This window comes from Micropterus salmoides, unplaced genomic scaffold (assembly GCF_014851395.1).
Source record: "Micropterus salmoides isolate LMB-PRFRI ecotype aquatic unplaced genomic scaffold, ASM1485139v1 Ms_hic_scaffold_1678, whole genome shotgun sequence".
NCBI classification, from domain to species: domain Eukaryota; kingdom Metazoa; phylum Chordata; class Actinopteri; order Centrarchiformes; family Centrarchidae; genus Micropterus; species Micropterus salmoides.
The window spans coordinates 1-22,130 of record NW_024040794.1 but is presented as its reverse complement, the minus strand read 5'-3'; the positions used below and the strand labels follow the sequence as shown (position 1 = coordinate 22,130).

Genomic DNA, 22,130 nt, shown 5'->3' with positions numbered 1-22,130 from the left:
GGGCTACCTTGTGATTGACAACTCGATACCATGGCGACCTGTAAATCAAGCTAGAGCGACTTGTATCCGCTGCTCTGTGTACATTAACCAGCACTGGTTTATGTACAGCTTATTAGGGTCAGCTGTTCAATTTTTCCGATAAGTGTGTTTTGTTTTAAGCCTGTTTGTCGCTAGCCTACATTAGCGCGTCCCGGGTAAATTCACAGTTATGCACTAGCTGCACTGCTAGCACCACTGTCTGTCCAAATATGGTCATGTCTGGTGCCTGATTGAAAAAAATCACAATGGCGGCGGCCAAACTCAAGGCTTCAAAACAGTAGCCTCAAACCAACGGGTGATGTCGCAGTGGCTACGTCCATTCTTTGACACAGTCTATAGTTAAAAGTCTGGTTAGACTTTCAAAATAAAACTATTGGTTAATGTTGCAATTTGGTCAGGTTTAGGCACCAAAACTGCTTGGTTAGGTTAGGAAAACATCAAGTTTTCTGGCCCATCTGTTCACCCCAACCACCTCCTTACTGTGACTTTTCTGTTATTTGTATTCTACACCTGCTTTTAGGGTTCATAAATGACGCTACAGGGCCTCCCCCAGTGTGTTAAACTATGAGGCTAAGGGGCTTCCCAGTGCGTTTCAAACTGACGCCGAGGGGTCTTAACCACGCGCCCATATGTGACGACTTGGAGTAAGAATGGGTTCGTTTGCATCACATGTCATTTTATTTAATCATGACAGTGATCTTTCTCCGGCCTTAACAAAGTAGTTTTAGTTGACTAAAAACGTAACCACACCTTTACCAGACAGGTGATGGGTCATATTTTAAAGAAGAACGTGTTAAAGAAAACAAATCCTGTTGATAAGGACATCATTATTATTGTTTTATAATCGGTTTCGTCGTAATGGTTGGAGAACTTGTTGATAATAGTTAGTTAGTAACAGTAGTTACAAAGTAAATGTGGCAATTGAGTTCATGTTAACCTCCAAATAAGGAATGTAGAACACATAATATTGAATTTCAGACATTTTAAATCTGATATATCAACCAGTTGTTGTGTTAAAAGAAGCATAAGTCAGAATCATAGCATGTTGTCATATTTGAATGGATTTTGGATTACAACAGATGAGTAAATAGTTACTACTACTGGTACAAACCTAGAACAGTATTTAATGCACAAATTCATGGGTGTAATACCTTAAGGATGTTATATGACTTTATCGATAAAATGCAGATTTAGCCATATAGTAAAATTATATTACTTGTAAATGTTTCATTAACAATAGCAAAAAAACAACAATATTTTTGTAAGTTTTTACATTTTTACAATAATTTATAGATTTAAAAAAAAAGTTTATTAATATTTCCTGTTATATTTCATGTTTGAACTCCACTATCTTACACAAAACCTACTGTAACTTCTGATAGACTGACACCTACCAACCCTCCTCTGGTTTACGGTCAAGCTGGACAGATTCATCTCCGTTTTTTTTTGAGGAAGTTCCTCAACTACCTCTATGTGAGGTCCAAACTTCTCTTGGCACTGCTACGTAGACAGTTTCTTGAGTTCCTGCTGTCTGAGCTATAGCTTCGTCATTCTCACATTCCAGTTCTGCTTTTAAATGATCCGATTCATGAAAGGCAAACAAACAACAAATCATCAGTAGTCTCAGGTACATCTTCATTTCCAGCGCTTAACTAAACGTTTTAGCAAAAGACATAAGAAAAACATGCTTTTTATCATTTTTGACATTTGACACCAGAACAGAGTTGGCTGAGGCGTAATATAGACCCAGGCCACAAGACTTCAGTGTTTGTTTCTTACGAACATCAGCTTTTCTGCAGTTTTAAAAAATATTTATGTCAGTATGTACAAGGTTGTGTATATGTATGTGAATACCTTTTGATATCTTTCCATTGCTTTTTTGCTTTTTGATATTTGCTCTGCACAATCCTGTCCAAGCCTGATTTTCTTTCTCTGTTTTTATTCTCTTTAGGTAACTTCAGTTTGAGGTTAAAAGGTCATCAGACAATCCTGTGTCACCGTGTGCCACTAGAAGAATGAAGACGTCAACAGCAGCAGCACCATAATGACCAATGAACAGACTGGACGAGGCAGACTACTCTGTCTTTGGCCTCACTCTTGGCAGCTGACCTTTGACCCATCATGGATTAAAAATGGCACTTCGCTGAGACAGGGAGGGATCTCACTCTCCAGGAATTCTGGGAATTTAACAAACGTGTTTTTTTGAAACAGGATTGCACAGACTGGAAAGGTTTTTTTTTATGCAAGCAACATGGTTCATTGAAGATGGAATAAGATCTGAGTGGGAGATGTCCCCGAAGAAAAACTGACGACAAAATAGAATTTGACTCAAGGATGGAGCAGGATTTTACACAGTAGGATCTCATATCTCTCTCATCAGTTGTTGATACTTGGATTCACTATCCTGGATTAATATAGCCAGTGTGAAGATCCCAAACCTTTACACCCTCTTTCACAAAAACTCTTATTAAGCCTCTAACTGAGATCTTTTCCATTCCTCGTTGTTGTGAATGGATGCGTGACTCTTCTAAAGCTAGAAGGTTTCCCTTCAGCTTCAAACTGTAACTCGGACTACTCATTAAAAAAAACCCTCCAAACATGGCTGCTACAGGAAGGAAGCATTTGGTGAGAGATTTTAACCATTTCATCACCTGTTTCCTGTGTCGAGGTTACCTGATTAAACCAACCACGGTCACCGAGTGCCTGCACACCTGTGAGTGAAACAACATGCACAGAAACACACATGCAGATTTCTTTGTTATTTAAGATGACAAATGAAAATAAATGGCATAAGTTCATGAAGACAGTTTGACGACATCTGGTTTTCCCAGAAACCCCAGAGTGTACCGCAGTGCATTGTGTGAACACATAATCATCCACTCTTGTCAATTAGCTGTTTAGATAGGGAGCTAATCAAAGCTCATATCAACATAGTGAGCACTATAAAGACTAAGCTAGCCAGCTAATTCACTAGCAATTTAGATAATTAACTTGTGACCTGGCAAGCTACCAGCAAGTGAGTTGACAAGATTGTGAGTGAGCAAGCTATCTGCAAGCTAACTACTGCTCAAGGCAGGTCTCTTTCTTTTATTTCTTTGGAGTACTTAAACAAGATGATGTCAAACTGTTTTTAGGGAAGAGCTGCCATTGGGGATGCTAATTAAACACACTGACTAAGAAGTAGACGTAGCCTCTGGGGGCATTTCCACATTATATAAACGTCAATACGAAAATAAGTCTTCTTCTCAGCTGATTTATTCCCTCAGTAAACACTTTCCTGATGAGTTTATGGTCTCAGTCGCTAGTTTCAAGTCTTCTTCAACACAGCATGATGTTCATTTAGTAAATTATGGTCCCATTTAGAGGAACAGAGACCAGGAAGCAGGGGAGGATTTAGGGCGGGGCTACAAGGTCACTGACAAGTAACTACTAGCGACCTGTCAGTCAGGGAAGAGGCGTAGTAATGCGTATCCTCCCCTGCTCCACCCTCTCTTCCAAATATGGTCAATCTCAGGCTCTAAAAAACCAAGATGGCGACGACCAAAATGCCAACAGGGGACGTCACAGTGGCCACGTCCACTTCTTTTATACAGTCAATGATTTAACCGAAATTAAATATGGTGATGTTGTTTCTTCTGCAGTCTGTAAGAGCTGTATTGTGCAGCACTTTGAGGAGAGTAATGACTGTCCTAAATGTGGCATTCAGGTCCATGAGACCAACCCACTGGAGATGCTCAGGTAAGATTTCTCGTCTCTCACTTCGTCCTCTCTTTTATTTGACTGAGCTTCTTTCTTTCTCAGCGGTAGTTTGTCACCCTTAAGCTCTCTTCATCTGTCTTCTTTATGGCTCTGTGACTCTCTCTTCATCTTAAATGAGATCATGTTGCTAACATTAAAAGATGAAATTTTTTCAGTGCTTTGAGTACCACAAATTCTGTTCACTTCCGTTGGATTGATCCACCTGTTATTGTTCTTTTCTTTCTGTTATTTGATAATCTCCTCGTTCTCTTCTTAACATATCTCTGTCTCCTTATCATTTGCATCTCCTTCTCACCTCTCTTATTTACCACATCCTATTCTTCGTTCTCATTATATTTGTTATCTTCTTTTTCTTTTACAACACCCCCCAACATTCAACTACTCATCCTGTGTTCCTCCATTTTTTCATATTCTCCCTTTCTCTCGAATCTTTTATTCCCACATGACTTCTTTTCTGTGCTTCCCGCCCATCTGATCCTCCTTCATTACCCACTGCAACTTTCACTTCCTCGTCATCCTTCTCTCCTTCCACCTCCTCTCACACTCTTCTCTCTCCATATTCTCAGATTGGACAACACGCTGGAGGAGATCATTTTCAAGCTGGTGCCCGGACTGAGAGAAAGTGAGTCAGCCAGATGGTTTCACCAGTCTGTCTCCTCAGTTTGCAGTCCGTGTTTAATTAAGTGACTATTCATGGGAGGTAGGAAAAATAATTTAATAAAGGAGCAGTTTAACCAGTGGAGGAACACTAAATTACATATAGGCAAAGAAAGAAAATAGTCACATTTAATCAGAGCATTCCTATAAGATTAAGACACCTGACCTGGTCACAACCCCATACTGCCCCTGCAGTGTCTCTCCTGTTCATGTGCACATTATATCTTGCGGACCAGTAGTGTTAATTTCTGAGGACATGCACGACCAACGTTTCAAATGGATGCAGAATTTGTGAGGCAGCCATCATGCACACACATAACAAAAGCAAGTAAAACATTTAGATGCCGTTTCTTTTAACGCTGGCGTGGCTACAGGTTCTGACAAATAAACGCAGATCTCAATTAGAAGCCTGGTCTAGTTTTTATATAAGTTCTCTGGATGTGTAAAACCCCTTAAAGCCCACTGGGTCACCTGCTTGAACTGCTTAGATAATGCGGACCAATATAAATGTTTAAACATTTGTCAATGTGGACATGCTACACATCGTTCTCTGCAACTCAAACATTTAGTTCATTTTATGGAAACAATGAGCACAAAGTGTAATTCATTCAGATTCACGTGTGTGGTGAAGGAATTAAAGGTCCCAAATAAAGGCAGGGTGAGTTCAAAATAAAAACTTGGGCTATTAATTGAAGTTCTACATATCTCGTGCACATTTAAATTATCCAAACACATTTTTCATGTGTTTTTTTTTTGTCTAACAGTATCCCCATGATAGTTATCCTATAGTAATATTTCCACAGATTTATAGAGACCTTGCAACATCCATTAAAGGCAGGACCCACGTTTTATCCCACTACAGTATACTAAGCAGCAGCCTGCTTCACATTCACAAGAAGCTCGTAATTAATCAGATCTAACGGCTCAGAATGGCAGACCGGGATTCAAACCTGCACGGCTGGAACGCATCACCCTGCTGAAGTGCTCTTGAGCAAAACAAAATCCCTCCAAGCTAAGATGGAAGGGAGTTCCTGCTGAGATAGTAAAGTATTTATTTCCAAGTGTCACAATTGTAGAGAGGTAGAAGCTGAAGGGTTTTAAAACAAGATGAAGACGTTCAACAATCTCTCTGCAGCGGGGCCAACTAGAAGCCACGTCAACATGTCTAACTAAAGCTGTGATGGTACTTTCATTTTATGACTCTATAACTTCACCTCCGCTGACAGAGCGCTCTGGCAGCTGAGAGATGGAGCAAACATCATATATTTTAGTGGGGCTCGTGTCGCTCGGCCAAGAAGTATAAAAATCAGCCTCATATGAATTCTGTTTTGTGGTTTTTGAAAAGTAGAGAGTATTTCATTTTTCTTGACCAGACACGTGTCTCGTCCATGCAGAGAATTCCTTTGCACTCTAAATTAAATCAAGCTAATTTGTGGCTACCTCATTTGGCATTACTAAAATTTTTCTTTTTGACTTAGACACATAAAACATACTTCAGCAGCAGCAGCAGTATATGTCTGTTCACTTATCGTAAGTCTCGTAGAAACAACGTAGAAAGCCTCAAATGCAGAGTTTTTTCAAGAGATAGAATAAAAAAAAATGCTTTTCTAGATTACACTATGTTCCAGACTTGGTAACCAGATATTAGCCATATGCTTATTGTTATGCTCCTAGACAGCGTTTTATTTATCGTTAGTCCAGGTGGCTCGTATTAGACAAAGCATTCCCAGCCTGTACGTCAGTTATGGCAAGCCTTCTACCTGGATAGAAATCTTACTGTAGCCCACTGATAAGTTTCGGTCTAGTCTTGATCATGTGTGTCTTTCTTCATAAGTTCAAAGGAGCTTTTTTGCATCAATTCTGCATAAACCAACCGAGATTCTTCCATGAAAAAGAGAAACTGAGTTCTTCAAACACAGATGTAATGTAACAAATACCGTTTTAAAACCTGAGGTCTCTGTCAGCACAGGATTTCATATCAGACTTTGTTCTTAATAAAAATCTGTCTGAATGCTTCTCTGCGTTTCTGTGCTGCTTGTTAACACTTTCTTTTATTTATCTGTTGTTCATGTGAACCAGAAGAGGAACAGCAGGAACTTGAATTCTGGAAGAAGAACCAGCCCAAAGAAAACGGCCAAGGTAAGCTGTTTGTCATTGAGAGCATGAATATGACGGAGCGATTCATGCGATTATTTTATCTGCATTTGAAATATGTACAGTTCTGGTTGTCACTACCATGAGAAACCCTGCAATTTGAAGTGACACAGATTGTGTGTGTAAATCAACCATGTTAGAAACGTACTAATAAAAGATTTACACATCAGTTTTGTGGAGGATTGGGAAAATTGAACCTTTAATAATTGGTTTTTGGGTTGTGATGTCTTGTGTTCCTGTCTTCTTCCTGTCGTTATCAGAGGTGGCAAAAGTAAAATCAGTAGATAAGGGGAGTTTTTGATAAAGGTTTGAGTCACCAGCTTGTGAATAATCATCATATTTTAAGCTGGTTTCAGGGGAATTTCCTTCTTTCATTTCATTCATTTATCATTCGTGTTTCCCAAAGCACAAGATGACATCCTCAAATGTCTTGTCTTGTCCACAACCCAAAAGTTACTTAGTTTACTGTCATAGAGGAGGGAAGAAACCATTAAATATTCACATTTAATAAGCTGTAATCAGAGAATTTGGACTTTAATTTTTTTTTTTTACTTAATCCAATTATTTGATTATCGAAATAGTTGACACCTTCCTGTCTATACTAATTGTAAAGCCCCAGGTCACTCGGTGTGTGTGTGTGTGTGTGTGTGTGTGTGTGTGTGTGAATGTTTGTTTGAAACCACAGCAGAAAACTTGAGGTGTCAGAGGTTCGGGCTGCCTGATGTTGGAGGCGACGATGGTGATGCCGGTGGTGATGATGGTGATGATGGCGGCAATGACGACTACCACAGGAGTGACCCTCAGATAGCCATCTGCCTGGACTGCCTACGCAACACGGGACAGTCAGGGGAGAGCACTGTCACGGTGTGTGTGTTTTAATAATAATTTAACTTTTTCATCAAGAGGAGTTTCAAGTACTTTCTTCATCCATAAACCTTAGAAACAGGGACGTCCTATAGTTTTAAAAGACAAACTATATTTTTGGACCACTGCTGGGTTTGTAGATGTTTCCAGGCTTCTCGGTGGTCTAATCTTTTATAATGGTTTCAATGTGTTTTGGGGTCTTTTCCTGGAAAAATTTACATAATCTTTTAGCTGCCTCTCTCATTAAATCGTGGCGTAATAGAATTTGTCTTTCATCCAATTAGGATTTGATGAAGAGGTTCATCCGCTGCTCCAGTAGAGTCACCGTGGGAACAATTAAGAAGTTTCTCAGTCTTAAACTAAAGCTGCCTAGCTCGTATGAGGTAAGGAACAGATTAAACCCTCCAGTGTTTTCAAAGGAAAATGTAAATTTTTCTTAGACTCTCAAGAAGTGAGTTTTCCTCAAAAGGTTAAAGGGATAGCACAATATTTCCATTTTCTTACTTGCTAGTCTCAGATGAATTCATACACACCTTTACGGATGTACATGTTTATTGATGGTATATTGATCAGCAATTGACCCTTCGCTAAGCCCGAATACGCAGCTGGCCAATCACAGCGCAGTATAGGACTCGCTGTAACTGAGGTCCGGCACTTTCATGGCTGCGCTCCATTGGCTCTAATGGAAAAGGAGTCGTTCTCTGGCTTTCTTTGCTGAATTTTCCAAGACATGGTCAAACGCTGTTCTTGGGGCACCTGTAATAGCTACATTTGCTGCCCAGAGAGGTTGAAAGGACAAGTACGATTTATTCCCTTTCCAAAACCTAAAATAAATCCAGAAAAATATAGGCTGTGGATAATGTAATGTTAGTTATGTTAACTAATTTAACTAAACTACTGAATGTAACGTTATATAGATTTTGCTTTTTAATGTTTGTAATTGTGAATAGAGACCTACCCAGCTTTACAGGAACAGTGTTAATCCTTAATATCGTTGTCCCTTTGTCTGAATCGTCAACATCAGTGTTTTGTTTTTCTTTTCTTTCTTTCTCTGTGATCAGTAGACTTTAGCTTCTGTCTTTATTTTTTCACGTCAGTTTGACAGCCTGAATACAACGTTCAAATGTATAATGCAAACCTTTCTGAGATGGCTTATATCTCCAGGGAGCGCAGTTATAGACAGCGGCAGCGCTGTGATAAAGGTTCGACAGGTCGGACCTAGCAACAGTAACTAAGGGGGGCTTGGCTTAGCGGGGGGTCAATTGCTGGATCAAATAGCAGCTTTCCTCAAAAGCTTGGAAATAATACTTTTAAAGTAAGAAAAGGGATACTTGATCCACCTAAACATATTTGTAAAGTTCATGATAAAGACTTTAATTTATTTTTGTTGTTTTTCCGAATATAGTTTAGTGGAACTCATGCTGCTAATGTAGCCACATGGCTAACACAAAATGAGTTTAATGCAAGATAAGGAACATTTGTGTGACTGCTGTCAAATGTTTGGTTATTAGCCAGTGCATTGGTTTGAAAAGCTACAGCCAAAGTAATCAAGCTGCCGCACAGAGTGACGAGATAGCAAATCCAATCACGGTAAATGTGTCAATTAAAGGATGACATTAAAAAAAGGAGGGAAAAAAAACAGATTGCAGCTTTAAGAAAATAGACCATGCAATATAATGCATGAAAAATACAAAAAGAGGCAGTGTGAGCGAAAGTCAAGTCAAACTCTGACTTCTGAACTGTGACTCTCAAACCATTCAGTGTTTATGAAGCCAGATGCTCATTAATATCCCATCCCAATTACCAATATCAGCAGTCAGCTTCATCAGACGATTTAAAAGTGTTGGCTTTTTTCATGTTTGCTAAAGGCTGCGTGAGTGCGTTACACCAGTTTTAGCTCAGTCTTTCACACACTCACACATTCAGTGCAGCCTCCCACTCATTACCACAGTGAACTTCCCCTTCCCTTTCATTTTGTGCATCAGGACTGATATCCTTTTTATTTTCATTTCCCCTGTCATTTCCTGCATCTAATCGCACAATAACAGGTTTTTGCACCACATTCTCCTTCTGAACCGTTTATTATATTGAACTCTTTAATTTCGCATTGTGCAAATATTTAAATGTAACTTAATGTCATTTCTCTGCCGCGTTCAGCTGGATGTGCTGTGTAACGGAGAGATCATGGGCAGAGATCACACCCTGGAGTTCATCTACATGACCCGATGGAGGCTGCATGGAGAGAATGTAAGCCTGTCACCCTCACTTCCTGTTTATGTGTGCATGTTTGCATGCTCATGTGTAGATGCATTGGTGCCGGAAAGGGTGTGTGTGTATGTGTGTGTGTGTGTGTGTGTGTGTGTGTGTGTGTGTGTGTGTGTGTGTGTGTGTGTGTGTGTGTGTGTGTGTGTGTGACAAGGTTGAACTTTTATTTTATAGTTAAGACTTTGAGAAAAGGTTCAGAATTTGGCTCAAGTAAAGATTGGGGTTTATTTTATGCACATGTGAATGCATGTGTGAAAACTAGTTCTGGTTGAATGACTTGTCTATTCAGTGGTAAATAGTTTTTGCAGGAAAAAAGATTTTATTCCAAGAATCTTTTGACTCAGATTCTGAGGAAAGGGAGGATTCTGACTTCAAGCTGTGTGAAAGGTTACATTTTTGTTTGGGTTGTTGTTAGTAGAAAATGCTGAACTTTTTAGAACAAGTCACATTTTAAAGATGGCTGTGTTGCTTTCAAGATGCTTGACAGAAAGTTTTACTTCTTTTATTAATTTAATTGTACCTCTAACACCACACATACACTGCATTTGTTTGATTTATTTCAATCTTTAAAATCTTCTTTTAGCTACACTACAACTAATTACATACTGTATATATCCACACCACTGTGTACTGTGTAAAATGAGAAGGTCGCATTGCAAACTGAACAGATGCAAAGTAGTAAGAATCAACAAAGGAAATGCTTTTGTCCTTTTGTCTAACAACAAAACATGGACACACCCTTAATCCTAAAACAAAGACAGAAACCTCAAACTCTCATTTAAGGTTCAGTAGGGGACTTTTAGAAAAATAACCTTTTGTCGTGTTTGCTGTCACAATATCCTGAAAGTACACAAGACAGATAATCTGTGAAAAAAATTAAACTTGCTCCTGATGCCATTTGCTAGAATCCACCGCTCCCTGGTCAAAACAACCAATCAGAGTCTCTAATGCAGTGTCAGTTACTGCTCATGCACACGCCTCCTGGGACATGCTCTCACACAGTTGAGCTCAATATCTTCAGCCCAGCTTAAGAAGCTTTGCAAACACACTGTCTGAGAAACAACCAGCAGCAATGAAAGAGCTGCCCATCCCTCCTTCGCCGACAACAACAGCTATAGTAGAAAACGTGAGTGATCATGTCCTGACTCCACGTGGAGATTCAGACTCAATATGTTTGATGCCATGATGACAAATGGGCAAACTTTTGAGGGGGAGGCAGTGGTGTACTAACCTCTCATCCCGCTGTTAGACGTTGTTGCAGCTGCTCTTTGAGAAGACGGTGGTTTGACAGGGAACTTGTGGATTTGGTGGGAGGACATTTTGCATTGTATGTTTAATTGTTTGCGACTGCAGCTTTGAAGAAATCAGGACTAGATATCTTAGAGATATAAAATAAGCTTCAAATATAAAAAGTGTAAACATCAGACCTAGAAAAAATATGAACCAATATGTACACTTCGTCGTTGTGCAGGCAGACGAATTAACAGTTGTGCAACTGATGAATTATATACATGTGGAAATTGTGCATGGAGAAATGTGCAGATGTGCAAAATAGTGCAATTAACATGTCATGGTACAGTGTAAGATGGGCATGATTATGGAATCCACGTGCCTATTAACTGTTCAATATAGGATTCAATTCATTATAGGAATAGAATTTATTATTATATAAGTAATCATGCTCTGTAGAAAAGCAGGAGATGCTTATGCATGGAAATAATCTGGAAAATAAAGACCTGTTTATTCGTTTCTGTCAGGTGGAAGTATCTTCAGTTAGTCACAAGAAATGCAGGAGCAGAACAAACACTCCAAAAGTGTCCAAAAATGATATACTGTATATAAATATTTAGGGCTGGGCGATATGGCCTAAAAATAAAATCTCCGATTTTATTTACTTTAATTCAATTTACGATTTTTTCCGATTTCCCCCCCTACTTAAGGAAAGCAATAAGGTTTGTTGGTCAGTGCGGCTTTGTTCATCGCGGAGAGACTGGCATTTTTCATATTCGGCTGGATGTCTCTGTTTCAGGTGTTGGAATAGGTTTGTGGTGCTGCTGCCTTTCACTGCGATAGGCTTTAGGCAAATGTTGCAGCGTGGTGTCTGTTGTTCCACATCTGTCGCAGCAAACCCATACCAGTTCCAAACAACAGATGACTTTATTCCTTTCTTGGGAACAAACTTCCCGCTCTCACCGGTAGCCATTTTGTCGCTTGCTGTTGCTGTTTAGTGTATGATGTTGTCGCTATGGGAAACGAACACTACGGAAACCCCGGGGAGCCAAAAATGTGCTATTACACAAAAACTCGATTTACTTATTTTTTAAATCGCCCGCAACAAAAAATTCGAATTAATTCATTCAATCGATTTTTCGCCCAGGCCTATAAATATTTATTCCTGTTGCCTCAATTAAGTGCACTTGACTAACTCTTGAAACTGCAGAAGCTTAGCTGTTTTAATTATTTGTGTTTTTTTAAACTAAAAGTAAAATATATGTTACCAGCATAAACATATTTCCACCAAACACTCACAATGTACATGTTCTCTTGTGAATGAAGTGAATGTGGAGATTAGCCTGGACTGAAGTTAGATTCCTGAATTATTATCCCAGTCCGTCCTTTGGTGAACACGCTAACGTCCTCCCTGTAAGCACTGTCAAAAAATATCTAGTCATCAGGTTACTTTAAGACGTCTAGGTTCCTTATAACAACAGCAGCATTTCAATTACTACATTTTAATGTGTAGTTAGGACTTGCTTCACATTGTAATATAGCAGGCCCTGCTCATTCCCAGGGGGTCAAATGGCTACGTATTGTCACGTCCTTTGGTGTCTGGTACAAACACATTTAGCATCATCGCTTAACGCTAAAAGTTCTATAAATGAATAACAGAAAAGTCAGAGTAAAGAGGTGGTTGGAGTCGATGGGTGGGTCAGAAACCAGGCTTCCACCGGTGTTCCCTTGTGAAACAAAAAGTCAACATTGGTTATTTTTAGTGATGTTACTAACCCGTTCTCATTCCCTGACCCGTCACATATGGACGCATGGTCAAGACCCATCTGCGTCAGTCTGTAACGCACTTGGGATCCCTATAGCATCATAGTTCAACGCAGTGGGGGGGGGGCCTGTAGCGTCAGTTTTTGATTGTAAAAGCAGGTGTATGATTTTTAACAGAAAAGACTGAGTAAGGAGGTAGATGGGTTGGATGGAGGGCCAGAACCCCAGCTGTGAACCAGGAGACCGGGGTTGGTGTTGCGTGTGAAACAGAAAGTCAACATTAAGTATTTGTATTTAAGTTACGTGAGTAAATTTAGTAAATAGGTCACGCAAGTGATGTTAGTTAACTTCCGTGTGACCTGACGTACGTAGTTATTTTAATCCAAACCATGATCTTTTCCTAACCTTAACCAAGTAGTTTTGTTGCCTAAACCTAAAGAAGTACTTTTTGAGCCTAAACCAAACAAAAGTACTAAACTAATGTTTAGAAACGCTTGCGTTTTATTTTGAAAGTCTAACCAGACATTGCATATTTGTTGTTGCTAAGCGTTGCTAACTTAACCGCGGAGCCATAAACGTTTAAAACGGACGCTAAAGGGGTTCCCTTGGTGTTAAAAAGCGACGCCAAAGGGCCGTGACCAAGCGTCAGTACGAGTAGGGAGTGAGAACGTGTTGATGTTACGTAAGCAGCGTCACTTAACTTACATAATTTAAGTTACGTAAGTAACGTAGTTCTTTTAACCCAAACCATGATCTTTTCCTAACCTTAACCAGGTAGTTTTGGTGCCTAAACCGAACCAAATTGTGACGTTTCACAATGTTAAAGACTAGTTTTATTTTGAAATTGTTGCATATTTATTCTTGCTAAAATTACTGTTTAGCCCTACACAAACAAAAACAACACTAAAGCGCTAAAATGTGACGCCAAGGGGTCTTTACCAAGCGTCCAAATGTGACTGGGATGAGAACTGGTTGAAAACCGCCACAATGCTGTTGAAAACATAATTAGAGTGTAACCAAGACCTGTAACAAATCACTTCTCAGCCTTTTTATGCCCACTTTAAACCCAGAAGTCTATTTACCTGCAAATCACCAAATCAGTGATTACTAGGATCATGATGACTTCTTCTTCTCTTTGTGAGTGTGTTTAGATTTGGAAACACGGTGACTCGGCTGAACAGACTCCATTAGGGCGAGAAATTCACATTCACTACAGGTGAATGCTCTGATTTTGATTGCATTTGGAGACGGCTTGCTCAAGTATTAAATGTAGTTTTATTACCCCAGCTCCACTATGAGCAAAATCTTCTGTTCAGTGTTTCAGTGTCTCCTCCTCCTCTGCTCTGCCTACCACTCTCATCTTCCAAAACAACAGGCAGAAGTCATTCCGTCAGAATTATTTATGTCCTGCCTGGTGAGTCAGAAGGATAAGCACCAAGAAATTATTTTTGAAGCCTGTCTGGTTAAGGACAAGGTAAGGAGAGGAGTGACGGAGAGGGTGTGAGAGACAGATACAAAGCATGAGGGTCGGGAATGGAGACAGAAGAGGCAGAGAAAGACGATAGGAGCCATTCATCAGTCTCATCCTTCTGACAACGCCACAGCATGGCTTCATTTTCCCCCTCTGCCGCCGAGACACCCAGAGGCCGGTCAGGAAAAGGAAAAATAAATTTGTTACCACTTGGCTGTCTGCATGTCATTTAGTCAGAACAGGAAACTGCCTGCTGATTGCCATCAGAGTGATTTAGAGAAACATGAGACTCAAATCGGATCTGGGAAATAGCGTTCCTTGTTGTGACTGGGTAATGAACACACTCTGAGGTGTGTTATTGCTGACTGGCAGTTCATTAATATGGTTCAGCAGTGAAGATGTTTGCACGGTTTGGTTGATTTCTGTTTAAATTAGCTGTCAACATTTTGTCCCAATAAGATTCCAGAAAGCTAAGATTAGATTAAAACAATATATTGTCAATCTTTGACTAATTTAAATAGCATCACAAAGACCAATCAGCCCGGTCTCCATCAAAAGTAAATATGTTTAGGGGAAACAAATACAACCCAGGCAAGATAACCATAACCAAGTGCTTCGGCTTGCCCAAAGAAACATGTAAATGTTAATCAGGCTTCAGTAGCCAGGAGCAGATATTGTTGGATAACAATAAAATGTGTTTAAAGTAAATGTTTGGCAGATACATACAATGATAAACATTTCTTGTTTTGTTGATTCCAAAAACAAAATCCAGGTCATTACGTTTCTTACTAAATGTATTTGCTAATGTAAAGTTGTTGTGAAGACATTCAAATCTCACCATACACAACTTACAAACATATTAAAATAGTAGTTTTTGGAGCGAACAGCATGTTTTACATCCTCCTCCAGATTCATTCATCCAGACACATCACTGACGGCATACACACTCTGTAGCCTATTATGTAGCCTACACATTCAATGCAACAGCTTTGTCATCAGTTCTACCTTTACAAAGTTTACAATGTTCAGTTTTGTTGACATTGGAAATTTGTAAATTCAATTATATATTTATTAATGAACTCAGAGGGTGTTTTTGACTGGACAACATTATATTGAGAGGTGATTTTCCTAATTCCTACTATTTACATAAATGACCACCAGCACTTGTACCAGAGCAGGTTTACATGGTTTCATTTTCAAAACACACCATATTTTCTGTCACACTGCACGTTGCTGCAGCTCCTCTTTGTTTTAGCTATGGGGTGATACATTTTGTCTCTAAATGATCTTTGTTGGGAGTTTCACATGCTCAGTTCCTAGTTAAGGACTACTAGCAAACGAGCTGTTTTCAGGCAGTTCAGAGCAGAGTTTTCTGTGGGGGATGGGAACTCCCTTTGGACTGGACTTTGGGCTTTTTCACTTTGCAAACCTGTTACAGGCACAAAAAAGATATAAACTCAATAAAGAAGAGAAGGAAAAGAAGAAAGCCAAAAAGCAGAATATGACCGCTTTAAATGCTAAAATATATAATTTAATTAACACCTCTATGATGAACATAATAGGTGTCACAAAAGCTTTTAGACTTTAATGCAGAACAGTGGTTTTGGATTGCTTTAGATTGTACAGGCGTACCTAATAGAGTAACTGTGATAACGTGACCAGTGGGGTCATCAAGGATAAGTACACAGTAGAGGGAATGTAGTACGTATAAGAAGGATTTTAAAATCCATGCATCTGTTTAATCCTTAGGTTGCAGATAACAAATATATATTTTGGACTGCACAATAAATGACCACGGTGTTCATCTGTGGGGGAAAATTACATAAAATCAATGTGTTTCGTCATCAAAGTCTTAACAGTAGCAGTAGATGGGGAGGGGCAGGTGGTGATAAAGAAGACTGACCTGAACCTGGCTGTGCACATAAAGTGTCTAGATAACAGACTCACTGTCTAAATGCCAGATGGTCGCTGACAGTCGTGTTGGATAGACAGAGCCGATCCACATAGTCCCTCTGTGTTTATTCTGTTCAGACAAAGGTCAGCTCTGCCTCTCAGATTAGATTAAAAAAGAATAATCACGTTGTTTTTAAGCACAAATTTATTTCTGAGATCAGCCCCGAAGTTTGAGCTGTGACAGAGTTGTTCCGTCCTTCCTGTAATTGAGAAGCAAATCAGTTTCAGGTGTTGGCTCCGTTTGTTCTGAAGCAGGAAAGTTTTGGCCTGAAAGATGGAACAAAACTCAAGACTGAAACCCAAAACTTTTTCCTATACAACGTCAAGCAAGTGCTTGCAAGTGCTCCATCCAGAGAATACTGAACCTCTTTACCGCCTCAAACACACCACACTCTCCAGAAGTGGAGTTTAATATAAAGCAATTATTTTTCTTAAATAAGCAACAAAAACAACAACAAATCTCAAGGGGAAGGGTGCTTTGACACAGTGTTTCATCAGGAAGATGTAATTGAAGAAAAGGGGATCCACAGATTCAAAAATTTGAAAGAGAGCAGCCCACCAGGGCAGAGGAAAACCCCAGGTGTATTTAAAAGCATATAATGTTCCTACACTGGCCTGATATATTACTTGTATAGTTTCAATAAACTTTCCAAATTAGTGTTGGGTTAGAGAAACAATTAATGCAAAAGGTTTGTGTGTTGGTTGTCCAAACAGTGCTTGTAGTTTCAGAGAAATTAGGTTAGTTCAGAAATACTGGAAAATCATAATTGTTGCAAATTTAATTGTCCTCCAGATTCTAATGTATTCTACAAATGTTCTTCCAAATAAAACAGTAAAACAGATTGTTCTTGCCTTCGAACGTGACCACGCTGCACAGAACAGATGAACCAGGCAGGAAGTCAGACAGAAACAGCATAGAGAAATTGGTAAATTTTCACAATAAAACACCCTGTGCGGACTCCTAAACGTATATCAACAAAAAACACAATCAAAACCAAAAAAAAGAGATCATTTATCTATGTAGCGTGTTTAACCATGGTAGAAGCACAGAAAACAATTACAAGAAATGACCAAATCAACAAAATCTGAACCAGTCATCACAATCAGGTATGAAGCCGTAGACAGGATGGAACAAAACCGGAAGCATAAAAAGGACAAATTACACGTTGGGCAGTCAAAACACTCGCTTCCGATGGGATTTGTAGCTGTGCAGAGGACGAAACAAAACCGTGTGCAGCCGTGCCCTGTGGAACCCCTGGGTAAAACCATCACACATCGCAGTTAAAGAAGATTCATATTCCCATTTTCTGGTATGCCACTAAAGGTTTACATTTAGCCACAAAAACCAGCCAGGGGAAAAGAACTTTAGTGCCTCCTTTTAAAGTCACAAACTTTTTCAACCCACCCTGACCTTCTCCCTTTGAGCTGCTGTGGCTGCACAAACTACTCATCATTGGCTCATGATTGAATATGTGTCTGTTTATATCCTCACCGCGCCTTCTCTTTGCCTCTTAAAAAAATCTTTCTAAAGACACCTTTACAATCAGTAAATGTCAGACAGAAAAAGAAAGAGTTCCATGAAATATTCAGGGTCCCAAGAGGAGGAAGCTTTTAAATCTTATTTCATGAGCTTAACTGCCACATATTCATGCGGGATACGTACTATGTAAAAAAATTTTTTAGCTATACCAATCATTATTTGACAGACTATTTAGTTTTCAGTTTATTTCCCTTTGTGGAGTTTTGCTGGTGCCGCACGTTGAGTCTACGGTTCAGTCATCTGACACCAGAGCAGACTCCCTTAAAACTGTCTTGACAGCTGAACAGAATATGTGATATTGCCGGATAATTAAAGTGTTTGGAGACAGAAACGCTGAGTGAAAGAGATGTCAGTGATGCAGACAGACACAGAGGCGCAGTGATAGTCTGGTTAGGTTGGATCCAGTGTTCTTTTTTTCTGAGACATGATGCAGCAAAATGCAGGAAGCCGGAGGAGATGACAGCAGCTGTACTCTGCAGCACCAGCAGCCTCAAGCTGCCAGAAATAGGAGACAAAAACAGGAGACGCGCTCTTCACTCTGCAGCTGCTGTGACACAAACACTCGCCTTTTTTCTTTCTGAATTTTTCATGAAAAGGGCAGCTCATATCTTTTGACTCTTTGAGATGCGCTTTACAGCCAAAGGAGCCAGAAATGTTTTAGTAGTCAGCATTGACATTTCTATTATTTAACCACAGTGGTGGATGGATTACAGAACGGGCCTACAGACCACAGGCCACACAGGGGACTGAGAGGTCCAGGGTCCCCTGGGCTAAGTCATCTATATGAAGGGACCGTTAACTTCTAAAAAAAAAAGAAAGATACAACCTAAACATTCACCATAAGGATGTTGCATGATAGATCAACATCAAAGAAGTGAGGATTAAAGTTGCAGAGATTGCTATTTATTGATGTGTCCCTTCTCCTTCCTCTGTACTGCTCTGGAAAGATATTTGATTTCATTGTATTTCAATGGTTGAAATACAATGAAATACAGCTTGTAGCATTCTGGCAGGGCAGGTAGCGACGCGGTTTGTGTATTACTCATTATTTTAAGGTAAACTATTACCGTAAAACTTCAATTAATAGCCGAGTCCCAAATAGCCGCCTACCCTGTTTACTGACCTGGTGTGGGAACATATTTTGACAAATAAACGCAGGTCTCCATTAAACGCCTGGTCTGGTTTTTATAGAAGTTCTATGGATGTAGAAAACCTGTTAAACCCCGCCGGGTTGCCCGGTTTAGCTGCTTCTAAGCTGCTTAGATCGTTTGAACATATGATCAGTATGGACATGCTACATGGTTAGATTCTCCACAATTCAATAGTTCAGTTCATTTAACGGAAACAACGACAGGTCGATCAAAAGAATCAAAACAGCTTTTCATAAAAATTTATCCAAGTTGTGAATCCTGTCATGTGAAGTCCATCGCTCTCTGTCTGCTAACCTCTGCCACACTTCTCTCATCCTGCACCGTGTTGTTGTTTTAGTTACGTTGCTGCCTACAAAATATAACGTATTAGCCGTCTGTCGGAGCTACATCAAATGAATGACGTGTATTTGATATTATTGGATAATAAGTAAAATAGTTTGAAATAAATAAACTGTTTCATAGTAGTCTATTTCAGTTTTGTGCAAAAGGAATTAAAGCCTGTTCCATATGGACGCCTGCCCAAATATAGGCAGGATAAATTCAGGGATATTAGCAAACAAAAGCCCGGGCTATTAATCAGTTTACGATACTTATGGTTCAGATTTAGTAAGCCGCCGTGGGGATCATCTGACAAACCTCATTCATCAGCCAACGAGTGAAAAGCTTTCTGGGAAAGCCAGTCTGTATTCCAGCCTACTTTTTCATCACTTTTGGTCTTTTTCTCTTCCCATAATGCTAATGTGTTTTTCCAGGTAACTTTTGACGAGAAACGTAATTGATACGTGAATTATGCTCCCAGGCAATGCTTTTTGAATTGAAGGATGCATTAAATCTGTTTTTAAATAAACATATGCCATCAGACATTTTTGATGTACACATTTTTTTGTTATTAAAAGCTTTACCAAGTTTTTGGAAATTAAAAGCTAAACCTAAATACATTTTGATAAGCAAGCTTGCTTCTGGATTCATATTTAATGAGATGCAACCCTAAGCCTAATAAAAAGAGTTGTTCGTTATACATGTAGCACTTAGACCCACTGGATTCTCTCTGTTTTTCAGCCCAAACAGTGGATTTATAGCCTTTTGGAAATTAACTTTTCAATTGAGATTCAGCAGAGCGAGCAGCAGCCAGGCCTCTATTACTTCTTATTTATTTTTATATTTCTTCTGCATCAGACGCCTGGCGCCTCTGTCCATGTAGAGCAGAGCCAGGTGGATCCTGGACAGTTTAATGGAAACAGGTTTACAACTCTCTGACTTCAGGAAACATGCTGTTTGAACTCAGATGAAATGAGAGTCGCCCGGTTTGTCTTTTTCTCTGCTTCAACAAACAAGTCAAACAATGTGTGTTGTAACTACTGGAGATTTATCCTGCACAGACACTTTCACAGCCTCAAAAGTGAATATGACAGTTGATAAATGAAGCCCCCATGTTTCCTCACTTTTTAGAAATACATTTGAGAACCTTTCAGCCTGAACGACTGAGGAAACAAGCAAGAGGGGAGAGAACTCAGTATGCATCTCTTCTTTTAAGGCTTTAACTCTCTCAGTTACTCCCAACGACTGTTCTGCTTACAGGGTGATTGAATTAGTAAAGGAGTTTTAAAGATATTTAAAAAGCGTGTTACCCGACAGGTTCTACTTCTACTATGCATTTGTCACCACTTCCACTCATGCGCAGTAGAAGTAAAACAGACCCTTACGTCAGTGGAACCACACGATTGGCAGAAATACGCTGTTAAAAGCCGACGATTGGCTTTCTAATGGGACTTTACCGTTACGGGCTTTCCCCATAGAGTTGTATTGAGAATGTGATTGAGTGGCGTGTCTCCACTAAAATGTCTCTGCTATAACTCAAGCAGGTCACCCGGTGGGCTTCAATAGGTTTTATACATCCAGAAACCAGACCAGACCTCTAACTGAGACCTGCATGTATTTGTCAAAATGTGTAAGGCCAGTAAAGGTACGGGCATCAAACTGGGATGCTTTAAATTGAAGTTTCACAGCATGACACACACTTCAGGACAATTATTAATCTCTTTAAGTTCCTATTAGTTGCTTCTGGAGAAACAGTTGAGGGTTAGAGTTTGGTCTAGTGTGTGTGTTTCAACACATGTCATATTGTATTGCTGAAACACTGGTTGAAAATACATGCTGATGATTTGTGTGACTGCTCTTGCACCTTTTTAAGCCCTCCTAAAAGTCGATAAATGATAACCTGCACGCAGGATTTTCCAGCTTTAGTGATTTAGTGTTTATCAAATTACCCCTCTGTGTTCCAGCAGCAGCAGCAGCGGTGCGTTTATCTTCTGAAGTATGGTTATTTACAGTGTGAGGACCAAAAGATCGATTTTCTCTCTCTGAAACAGTTTCTCTTTTTTCTGTCTCTCCCTCAGACGTATCCCATGGTTCTTGAGTACCGGCCACGTATCGACTTTGGCTGAACTACGGCTGCAAGAAGAGGACCACATACACACACTTACACATGTATATATAAATGCACACACACACACACACACACACACATTATAAACGCCTATATTTGCACGTGGACAAACACAACACAATCAACATACACACGCCCACAATGTGCAGAGAAAGAGAAAGATTTTAATGTATTTTTGTACAGCGACATGATGATGAAGTGCATACGTTGTTATGGTAAAGAGGTTTTATGCTACATAGAATAATATATGCTATAATATATATTTTTAAATGTATGTCCCTGTGCCTAAAAACCTGTTGAGATCAGAAATGAAGTATGATCATATCTTCACTTTGCCTGTCTAACTCTGTAGATTAAATGTTGATTTTCTACTGTTGATGACTGTTTTTATTTGCCTGATTGCAGTTTGATCTCATCACTTCACTCACTATCTGAAGGTGTGGCTAACACAAGTAACGATCAGCCTAAAACATGTATGCTTTATTTGGATTTAGTGATTTTTTTGGTGAGAACAGCCTCAATGTTCACTTGGTACATACGAGCATTAACAACAGAAAAGTGATTTACATAGAGCAGCAATACTTTAAAGTTGAGCATCGACGCCCCCTGTACGGGGGGGGGCAGCACGCAATTTTTGCGCAAAATGCAGATTGAGAAATCTGTCTGAAAGTAGTATTGCATCGCCCTACCCATGCTACACCTCTGTGAAGCTAGGAGGCTCAGCTAGAAACGACCAACCATTTTATCCACATCAAACACCAAGCATCTAAATGAGCTTATATCAAATCTCTCTGTGATCACTGTACATGGCTGCAGTTATTGCCATCCAGATATCTC

The 22,130-nt window shown here is 39.6% G+C and overlaps 1 protein-coding gene across 2 annotated transcripts; it reads left to right on the top strand.

Annotated features, from left to right (window-relative positions):
- Positions 1 to 1,854: 1,854 nt before the first annotated feature.
- LOC119906556 (polycomb group RING finger protein 5-A-like) lies at positions 1,855 to 21,548 on the top strand. 2 transcript variants are annotated; one of them, XM_038723926.1, is made up of 8 exons: positions 1,855 to 2,752; positions 3,681 to 3,777; positions 4,365 to 4,420; positions 6,535 to 6,594; positions 7,298 to 7,473; positions 7,758 to 7,856; positions 9,631 to 9,720; positions 21,244 to 21,548. In XM_038723926.1, the coding sequence occupies exons 1-8, from the start codon at positions 2,638 to 2,640 to the stop codon at positions 21,289 to 21,291; spliced, it is 741 nt and encodes a 246-aa protein (XP_038579854.1). In that variant the 5' UTR covers positions 1,855 to 2,637; the 3' UTR covers positions 21,292 to 21,548. The 2 variants fall into 2 exon arrangements, with proteins under 2 accessions (XP_038579854.1, XP_038579853.1); XM_038723925.1 differs by having other exon boundaries at positions 1,878 to 2,752; positions 7,295 to 7,473.
- The last annotated feature ends 582 nt before the right edge of the window (positions 21,549 to 22,130 follow it).